General features: G+C 31.0%; 1 protein-coding gene and 1 long non-coding RNA gene across 2 annotated transcripts; both read right to left on the reverse strand.

The window, feature by feature from the left end:
• On the reverse strand, positions 6484-7193 carry LOC109332695 (21 kDa protein-like). The gene has a single exon (XM_019567717.1). It carries the CDS (start codon positions 7169-7171, stop codon positions 6545-6547), a length of 627 nt encoding a protein of 208 aa, XP_019423262.1. The 5' UTR covers positions 7172-7193; the 3' UTR covers positions 6484-6544.
• On the reverse strand, positions 8601-10684 carry LOC109332696. The gene is made up of 3 exons (XR_002105921.1): positions 10303-10684; positions 10090-10216; positions 8601-8748 (listed from the first exon to the last, which is right to left on the reverse strand). It is a non-coding gene; the product is annotated as an uncharacterized LOC109332696 (long non-coding RNA).

Consider the following 11612-nt stretch of genomic DNA (forward strand, 5'->3'; position numbering starts at 1 on the left):
TATATATATATAATCGTGAGCCTTATAATTATATAACTAAAACAAAAGAAGACATATCTAGAAACTGAAGTGAGTCAAATATGTACACTGTAATTTGAAACATCATAATGCATTTATACTCTATAGCAGTAAAATAAACATATGGCAAACATGAAAACTGGAAGATTGATATGTAAGAATTGTCCAAATTATCAATTTACTTCATAACATAATTTCTTATACGTATAAACAAACATGTATGTACAATTATGACACATAAAAGAAAAATAATCAATTTAAAATTTCCAATCTTTATAACATAATAGGGAAAGCATAAAATTTTCAAATCAAAATTAGGGTTCATACAAAATTTGTAAAGACACTATTTATGGAGAATCATAAAATTCGGAACCTACGCTCTGATACCACTTGTTTGAAATTTGCTTATGATTGGTGAAAGATCAATCCTATGATCTTCAATCTCATCATTCTCAAATATATTATAAAACAATGATATAAAGTCATACATGAATTCATGTTTATCATATCTATTCCTTTTGTATGCCTTTGGAAAGAGTTTTGATATGATGATCTTCTTCAACCACATTCTGAATTCCTTTTGGGGACCTTCATTTTCTCTAATGGGCAAAGGTGAAATGTTTTCTGGTATGATGGTCTATGATTTGGAGTATTTGGAGTCTTGTAGACCACAAACTTTTCTTATGAATTAACTTATAAACTTATAAAGTTTCCATTAACCATTTGGTATCTTTTCATTAAGCTCGTATCTATTATTGGTTTTATAATTCCTATGTGTTGTAAAAAATTAGATCTTTTATTTTTTTAATCCAAAATAAATACCTGATATAATTGTATTAAATATATAATGTTCATCGTAATTATAAAATTATAAATTTCTAATAAAAGAGGGCTAAGGTAACGTACTTATCAAGAATAAGTGGTAGAAATTGAAAGGTGAGGAATGAAGAAGACACAAGAAACGTAGCAGGAAGTAGGGGTGTTCGCGGTCCATTTGGATCGGTTTTTAAGCAAAATATCATCCGATCCAAACGTGTAATTAGTATGCGGTCCGGTCCATTTATATTAAGATGTCCGATCCAATCCGGTCCAAATATTATATGCGGTTTCGGTCCGGTTTGGATCGGTCTATTTTTTATATATAAACATATAAATTCCTTCAATTTTAGTCTACAACATCAACAAGGTAGTAACCAGAACAATGAAGAAAAGTTTGATTCTTTTAATAGCAAGATTAGAAACATCAATATTCATATTGTTACGACAGTTTATATGCGTTTTTGCTGTGTTTAGCTTACTGCTTAATGCTTATGTGATATATTTTAGTTAACTTAATAATATCGGTCCGGTCTGGATCCCAGACGTGAAACCAAAGACCGGACCGGACCGATCGGTCCTTAAAAAATAAATCCAATACGATCCAAATACATTCGGTTTTTGCGGTTTCGGTCTACTTTGGATCGGTTTGCGGTTTTTGTTTTGGACCGGTCTGGATTTGAATACCCCTAGCAGGAAGTCAGGAAAAGCCAACATTTCCAAATTTCAGTGATGTAATGTTTAATTTATGAATAATAATAGTATTTAATTTTTGAAACGAAAGAAAATATTTTTTGTTTAAGATATTATGTTTTATTCAAAAAATTCATTTATTAGTTTTTGATATTGTTTTCACAAGTTTTTTTCTCACAATATTCAAAGCAATTATTTAAATTAACCAAATGTAAGAATTGTGGGGTGAGTGGCACAATCGTCGGGTTTGGCTTATTTAATAAGAATTGTTAAACTTTTGTATATTTTTATATTAATTTAATAATTTTGCTTGCTTGTTTTAAGAAGAATTTAAAAAAATGTGTAATATTTATCTGTATAAAGATTTATACACATTTAATAAATCAATCATCCTTCATTTGTATTCCTTTTTTTTTAAGAGTCAATAATAACTAAATATGAATAATGAAGATGCAGTAATAGTGTATAAAACTCTTATGCTGTCAGCATATATATTTTTTCTCTTTAATAAAAATGTATTTTCGAAACACATTTATCAGACAGATTTTTTCTGTAGCTTTTAAAACTGTACTTAGCATATTACCAAATGTAAAAACAATTCTTATAAAAATCTTTACGAAATAGTTTATGAAGAAAAAACACAAATCAATTGGCCCAATGTTTACAGCGTCCTTCTTTTTCCACTATGAGGTTGCCCACAGACTCAAAAGAGTATTCTTTATGATGCTATTTTGCTTATTTTACGGCTTCATCACCTTTCTCTTGGGACCTTATAACTCAAAGTTTTTCTTCGCATGAGACTAATTAATTAATCATGTAGTTCATGTTTATCCACCTTTCTTATTTCAGCTTTATCGTCTTGTAAATCGAATTTGAAAGTCGTCCTTAGATTGCGCTTTCAAAGTATGAAAGTTCCTTGTCTTAAATTTAAAATGGGTTGCTTTAGGAATTAGGATCAGTATCCCAACCCTACATTTTAAAGGATATAATTCAAATGCTTCATGCATGAATATATATCATAAGGTAGGTACCAAAAGTTCAAATTGGTCAACACTATAACAAAGCTAGGGATAATATGGTTTCCACAAGAAGTATCTTATTTTAGATTCACTTCGGATGTGTACATCGACTCAATATTGCAAACAATTTAAAAGTATCTTTACATTACAAATTTGTAACCAAACACAAAATTGGTTGCGATTTTAAAAAAATCGTTCATGCCAAAACTTTTATGAAGAATCGTCTTTTGAAAGTCGAAATAAATAGACCTTTAAACTTATTGAAGAGAGTTCCAGCCTTGTGATTAAAACTTATTTATTTTCATAATGTTTTCAATTTTATTAAATTTAGACAATTTTTAATTTTATTTATTTGAAAATCCAATGTGATCCACACAGGAGTCTATTGGGAATGGGAGACTAATCCCAACTTATTTTTATGCCCTATTGTCATCCCTAAATAAAGTGATATTATTGACATTCTGAAATGCTTATTCAAAATACTCATTAATTAGCCACAATTTGACACATACAAACTTGAAATATATGATGAATTTTTAGAAAATATGGATAGACAATTTAAATTACCAATTACCTCATCTGCTCATCCTATATCACATACTTATGATAAATTAACATATATGATACTTTATTTATTAATGATTAATTTATAATTCACATGTATTACTTTTTCCTAACTAGAATAATTAGTAGAAATATATAGAATTATTCAAATGATATCTAATATCACCAATAATTGCCTTACCAATGGGATTAAAAGGTAAGACTAGGCAAATGTGATAATTGAGGAAGGATCTTCTCCGTTAATGGAGAAATAAATGCATGTTTTCTAATTGTTTTTAATGGCAAAAATATATTATTATTGTAATCTAAAAGAATAAATGTATTATTAAAAATTGTATTTCCTTTTATATTTTGAAGCACTTGCCTCTTCATTAATGTAGAGGATCATAACTCAGGATAAATGCATATGTCATAGTGTCCTTTAAATTATTATGCATCGGAAGTTGAGTCGACGGAGGTCAACTTCACCATATGTGGTCTCTTTCAAGTAAAGTAAGTATAAATAACTAAGAACAAGTTGGTTTAGCCATAGTTTATATGATTTTAATCACGAGTATTATAAATAACTACCTGAGCATTTATAAATCGCATCCTTAGTTGGGTGAGCTCTATTCCTAACGAACTGTTCAATTTGGTATTCCAATCCAATTATAAAATAATACTTTATTAAAAAGAAAAATTATAAAAATATAAATTAATATTTTTACATTATTTTTTAATATTTGATTGACTATGAGCATATACATAATTTTTTTGCAACATATATTCTTTGTTCCTACCCACCCCATCAAAATTACAAGCTTATATCTATTATGTATTATGTGATCCTGTAAGTCAACGTAACAAATATATCATAGTCGATATATTTGGTTGATAAGATATGATTATTCAATTTGTTTGATAATTTTACCAAATGGAAGTTAAGCTTTTTTTATAATAAAAATTTATTTGTTGAAAAAGTTGTGGCCAACATTTCTTTGTGCAAAAACTCTTAACTTTTTTAGAACATAAAACAACATGTTTTATAAGGTTCAAAAGGTAGCTTAGAAAATCATTTTGTTAATATTTTTTCACTTCAGTCCTGTCTTCTTATCGTAGGGCATCTAATTTTCGACTACATAAAAATAGTCTACAACAAGTATGGACATAAATGAGTAGAGTATTTGAAGTTCAAATTTGACCTGATGAAAACTAAAAGTAGTTCTAAAAGTCTAAGCCATTGAAATTTATTTTTAAATTATTTTTACATTTATTCATTTTTTGATGGTTACTAATGTTATCCTACCCTATACGTAATAAATACATATTTATCCTTTTAACAAATGTTGCTCTTAGTAATCGGTGATCATTCATCTTTAATGATACATCACAACCTAGTGAGCCTTATCCTACCACTAAGTTATCTCCTTGTTGGTTTTAAATTTACTTATTTAATATTTACAAACATTTTATATAAAAATAGAATTATTAATCAAATATAATTTGTATTGATACATAATTTATAAATTTGTATAGTAAATAATTTTCTAATTTATGATCATATTAATTTTAATAAATGAAATAAATTATAATTAATGTGATTACGAAGTATATAATTCATACTATCCATGTAGAGAATTGAGTATTAAACGACCCAGCTTTATCATGTTTTACCCTTACTAATAATTTATGCTTCTAACATATTTCATTGTCTATCTGGAATTAAATTTATCAGTATTTTTATATCTTCTATTTTTAAAATTTTAGACTATATACATATTAGTCTATTATATTAAATTCTATTTTTTAAAAGACAATAGAAGCTCATTTACTTAAACAAGACGCAACAGATTTTTACGCAATAAAATTAGCTAATTTTTTTTTGTTTTCTTTCCATCCGTATATGACATCCAACAATGTTATTTTTATATCGGAAGTTGTTTAATGTAAGCCTTGACAAAAAAAAAAGTTGTTTAATGTAAGTTTTTAATGTCTTACATTATCTCTTTCTTTTCGATTTCCTAAAAATAGTAAGTTAAATGCTGGTTTTAACACATGTTTGAAAGAGTGTAGATATAAATCCTAGTCCAAAAGACATTTATAGTCATAATAGTTTTAGGTTATAATATATTTTCTATTCATTTTCCTATTTTTTCTAACAAGAAAGTTGTATCCACAAATTGTATTTTTTAAATATATAGTCAGTAAAGTGAGAATTATTTTCATAAAAAATAAAAAGTTTGAATAATACATTCATAACTAAAATTAAAAGTTAATTAATTGTCACATGAAATCTTTTAATCTTAACTGTATAAATAAAATAAAATAATTCATATTAATTATTTTTCTTCCTCATAATATATGTTATATATAAAAACTGGCTTTCCTTACTTGAAAATTTTCCTTTTTTAGCTAGGAGGATGTTAACATTGTGTAACATAAAAATGGACAAAAATATTCTTTTTAATTTGGAGAGATAACAACACACATGAAGACATTTTAGTAAAATCTTCTTGAAATTAGAATAATAATATTCACAACCCCATTTTTCTTCTATGGAAACAAAAGAGTGAGAAGGACTTTGCCCATCTTGGAGTAACCCGTGGCGACACTAAATAATTACTCCTTCTTCATAACTACCATTCCAAGGCTTAGAGGATCTTGATATATTATTTTTTCCCTTCTAAATGTTATCTCCGTCCCTTTCAAGAAGTCAAGGGGATAAGGGTGGAGATTGGGTGGGTTTTTTATTAATCACACACCTACTCAGTTTATGTTGTTTGTTTGAGCTGTGGATAAGTGGTTTTTCATTTTTCAGAATCAAGAAACCGTAATGGGTTTTAGGTGGGGTGAGAGGGAGAGAGAAGTTATTATTTTAATTTCAAGATTGTTAAGGATATTTTTGTACATCTTTTATGGTACACAATGTTAACATCTTTCTAACTACAGAAAGGAGGTTTCTAGTGTTAGCAATATACATATGATGAGTGATTCGTGTATACCCAAGTTAAGTTACATTAGTTACATTTAATCTTAGTTATTTTTTAACTAGTGGACAATAAGGGTGAGTGAAATAAATGATGAGAGAGAAAAAAATCTTAAATAACTTTTATGTTTAACCCATTTGGTCCGTTAGATTTAAGAAAATAAATAACTAAGGTAAAATGTAATTAGTATATATATATATATATTCACATGAGATTACTAAAGATTTAACTTTAGCAACAAAGAAACTTTCAAATGAGAAAGTGAGTGACAAAGTTAATTATAACCATACGACAAACACGATACATGAAGAACACGAAACTTTCATTTACACTACACAAACAACACGAATAGCAGTTGCAAAGAGTCACTGAAAACCAAACATACATGAACTTAATTGGGAGGAGGATGGGGAAACAAACAATGAAAAATACACTTGAAAACTATATACTTCACTTATGAATCATGATTTAAGGTTTTTTATTAAGTGTAGTAGCTTGATGCCTAGAGGCAAAACGATTAACCAAGGCAAGAGCATTACTAGTTACTTGAGAAACACTAATAACTCTTCCCCTAATAGCAACCTTCAATTTTCCATCCATTTGTGGACCCGCAAAGCCATCAAGACAAGTGCTTTGATATGTCAAAGCAGCACTAACCCAAGTTTGTACGTTGCTCATATGCCAATCAAACTTCTCACTAATCGCGTTATTGCCCATAAGGTGCAACTCTCTAGCCGATTGTCGAAGACTATCAACACTACTGTCGATGTTTGCTACGCAATCTTGCATAGCTCTATGCTCCCTAGGCTTGATTCCCCTTATATTGGTGTTCTTCTTCACAAATGATGCACATGATTGTGTCCATGATAGGCTCACGTTCAAGGCTGCTATGGCTAGTTGTTGCTCGCTTTGGCGAATCGAATTCGCATACCCAATGAGACAATGAACACATAGAGTCTGGTATAGAGTGGACTTGCATGAGGATTTGATGAATTCCGTGGGGTTAGATCGTTTTGAAACGGCAGATTCCGCGGTGGCAGCTATGTAAAGGATAAGATTCAAAAACAACAAAGAAAACCCAAGCTTTGTTGTCATTATGCTTCTAATTTTTTGAAGGATAGAGATTATAGACTTTACTTCTTTAAAGAATCACAGTGTAGTGCACATATATATAGAGACTAGGGAAGTGTGAAAACACTATATTGTTTAATTAAATTACTAGATGCTATGGACTATGGAGATATACTCGTGTATATCTTCTAGGTCAACCAATACTTGAATAAATAATACATAAACTCGTATGCCATGTGATTATTTATAATACAAGTGTTAAAGAGACACTGGATGACTAGTTTAGTTTACTGACGTAGTTATCATCAATGATATATCCAAGAGTAACATTAAAAACTCGTGTAAGAGGAGTATCATTATGAACATGTCAGCGTAATAATATTATAAATGTAGAAAACACACTTTATTTAAGTGAGAAAATTTTATGCACCTAATTTTGTCTTAAGTTCAACCTCACGTGAAGGAATCACACACTTCTCCATACTTATTTCTTCTTGCTTTTAATTTCTCATCTCCTTACATATATTCAACTATGTTATCATCCTATATACAACAGATCAAGAATAAAGGCCTAAGAATATTAAGCCCAAACTGAAGCCCATTTACATATTCATCAACATTCGAAGCCTGCAACTAGAGGCTATGTTGCTCTTGTTCCAGAAAACAGAGCATTGGTTCTTAGGTGCATAGATGTCATATTTTCTTCTTCTTGGCTTTAATTCTTGTAAACACAATTTAGAGGGACTGTGAACACTCAATTTTGTCTAGCCTAATTTCATAGTATCCTCGCATCGATTGACTCATAAGAGTTTTCTCTGATCTATAAACACTCAATTTATTAAAGATTTTATCTTCTTTTATTTTTTTTATGTTCATTAGACCGATCATAGTCTTATGATGTTTAAAATGCAAACACATTATCCTTGATTAAATTAATTTAGGTAATAATTTTTCAACACGAACATTAGACATAAAGATGCTTAAATATGATTTTTTATGAAGAACTTGTAATTCACAGATTTACTGAACTTTGTTTCGGATTAGATTAGGGAATGAATTCTGCTCACAAGATTGTTAGAGTCAAAATGTGAGTCCTCACATTTTTTATATGAATGGCAATCTATACCCATTAATCCCTGGTCTTAGTGTGGCAAGAAAATAATAAACTACTTGCATATTCAAGAAAGAAAGTCGCAAACAGATTATCATATGCTTTGAAATGCTTAAACCTCTCAAACAAATTAATCACATGAATGAATGTATCATCTCTCGCTCACCAACCATTTACAAATCTGCTATGGAAGCCTTCGAAGCTGCTACTAATGTGGATCCAAAGAAAACAGTGCCTAAGCTCTTGGAATCAATTCATGATCTATATTCTACAGATTTCCTGTGATGACAGTGTCATAAATGTTGCAAGTGGAAAGGTAAGCTGGACTTGGTCCAGGTTTGGAGCCAGGTTCCGATCATGCTTTGAGTAAAGTAGTTGTCACAATCAAAACCTCACTGAAGCTTTAGAAACCAAACCTGTAGCAACTTCTTCAATTCATCAGCAGTAGCACAAGCAGCCATGCAACAGGCATATCGAAAAGAACAAACTCCTGAAGATAATAATATCAGTGACATGGTTAGGAGGCCACCAACACTTGAAGAACTAATTATGATGAGTAAAAGAAGGAGCAACAGAAGAAAAGTTCATATGAACATAACAACTCAGAGAGCACGTAACACATTGAAGCAGGCATAAATCATATAACACGTGCATCACAGGAATTTAGGAACAGATACACGCAAGCAACAGAACTCAAGAGTATTTCAAACACATCATACCAGCCATAAATTATCAGTTAATAAAATCCCAAAGGACAGCACTAAGCAGAAGTAATTTGAAATCATTATCATTTCAGTTACAATCATACATAATGGCCATAATATCACAAATAAATGGTTATAGCAATCAGAAAGGCAAGCAGCTAGATAACATAGCACTTATGAGACTAATCTATAGAGAAAGAGCCTTGATTACAAAAAGAATCCCAAACAAAGACAGATGTGGTATTATGACAATATTCATTGGCAGCTTCAATGCATTGAATCAGAGAATCAACAGTTGCAGCATGTTACACATTTTTGACAGTTCAAAAGGCTCACATAAAGCAAACAACCAGCTATAAAAACACCACGATACAGAAATCAGAGAGGGAGCAATCAGAAAAAGGCAGAAATAATCAGGGCACATATTCACATCATATAAACAGAGAGCAATTCCTATCCATACACAAGGGGGAGATACATAGATCAAAGAAAAAGCTCATAAACCAGAACACAACAATCAGAGAAGAGTATACATATCAGTAATAAACAAGAGAGGCTCACACATACCCACATACATAACAAGCAACACACTCGTCCTCTTATCAACCACCGGTGAGTGTAACTCACATTTGACGATTCCAGTATCTCAGAAGCAAAGAAAAATAGGAATCAAGCTTTGAAGGTAATGCATCTATTACTGGTTTAAACTAATTACTCTTTAAGAAAAAGGCTATATTTCACATTGTATGGAATTGGAAATTTGTGCTCTAAAAATATGGGTTTTTTAAGATTGCTTCATCATGAACAACACGAACTCTGCCATATTATTTCACAGCAAATTAAGTCGCCGTCATTTTTATCTTGAGTCATGGTTCTTGTGTGCATTCTGGGTGTATTCAGGTTCACGAAATAGCTTAAGAGTGCATTCCAAAGTAATCAAAACAATTAATTAATAAAGTCTTCTGATTAAAAGTCAACACAAATGGGATACCCAAAAAAAAAGGCTCATAGGATTATATATGTGCCATATCATAAAAAGCAATCAGACATGAACATGCACAGCCCTAAGGTGCGTCTAGAACTATTGTTAAAATACTCCAAGTAAGAATATGGAGTGTAAATTATACCTTAAAGTGTTATCACCGTGCCGATGGTTACGCGGCTCCTTTATTGATTGGTCTCGCATAGACCCAAGCCGGACACCATCACAAACCACCTTATTCCACTGTCCTTTGATTCATCTAAAGGAAAGCCCTAAAAAAGGAGAATAAGCCAATACTAGCATAAACAGAACCGATCGAATGAAAAAAGGTCGAAAGTAAAGAGGGAGATGAGCTCACCCTCATCGGAACGAAAAGGGGAAGAGAGGTAGGAAGGACCCAACCGCGAATAATTTCCTCGTCCAAAAGCCGTCACAACCCGAAGAGCAAGCCATGACCGTCGCACCATCCCTACCAATGTCTCGCCACCACTGTGAACCATCCTCGGTTGTGATTGTTGTTCCTCACCGCCGCTGGAAGACGAAAATCAGTCACCGTCGCATCCTCATTTGCCACTATAGTGAATCGGACCCGCCTGGTACTCAGCCACGAACCATCTGGGACGGACAGCCCTTGTTCTTCTCGCCGGCGTCGCTGGAATCGAAGAGGAGAAAGGAGAAGAGTTCTAGGGATTCTTATTCCCTTTCCTTTCTCAACCGTGAAATAGGGATACCACCTCTAACCCCTCTTTTGTTTTTTTTGTGTTCTGCCAATTCATGTATGTGTTTATTCATTGTGTTTTTTTGTTGTTGTTTTATTTTGTCATTTTATTTTCATCTAATTTATTTTTCGGCTTCCATTTTATTGCTTAATATATCTACTACCTTGGATAATTCAATTTGGAAGTGTTCTCAATAATTAGCTAAAATAAGGGGTTTATATTTTACTTTAAGTGTTTCTCTTTACTATTAATATCACAATTAAAAGAAATATAAATATTAATGCTTTAAACACTAAAATGAAATTTTTATAGTAAGGTTATAGTTCGAGTTGTCTCTAACTTCTCCGAAAATGAGAAAAATGTCTACAACCAACCCCGTCTCTGAACTATTAATTCTATATATATAATTAACAAACTATTTTATCACCTAAATTCTATATGTACGAATAATTAGAAACTATATTATCAAATTAATCATGGAATTTTTATAGTAAGGTTAGGGTTCGAGTTGTCTCTAACTTCTCCGAAAAATGAGAAGAAGGTCTACGACCAACACCGTCTCTGAACTATTAACTCCATATACATACATAATCAACAAAATTTTATTACTAAATTCTACGTGTATAAGTAATTAGAAACTATTACCAAATAAATTTTATGAGACTTTTATAGTGAGGTCATGGTTCGAGTCGTCTCTAACTCCCATAGAAATGAGGAGAATGTCTACGACCAACACCATTTCTAATATATTAGTCTTATTGCATCAAAACATTTATATATTAACCAATTCAATAAATTGATATTTCTAAACTTACCGATATTTTCTAAATCACTAACAATTAACCAAAGTAACTAAACAATTTTCGAATTAGAACTACGTAAGCCTTGATCCCCTTAATAGGGGTACGTAGAACCAAAGTCGGTATTGTTAGGCTCAATAATAAAAACA

Source organism: Lupinus angustifolius, chromosome LG18 (genome assembly GCF_001865875.1).
Source record: "Lupinus angustifolius cultivar Tanjil chromosome LG18, LupAngTanjil_v1.0, whole genome shotgun sequence".
In the NCBI taxonomy this organism is placed as follows: domain Eukaryota; kingdom Viridiplantae; phylum Streptophyta; class Magnoliopsida; order Fabales; family Fabaceae; genus Lupinus; species Lupinus angustifolius.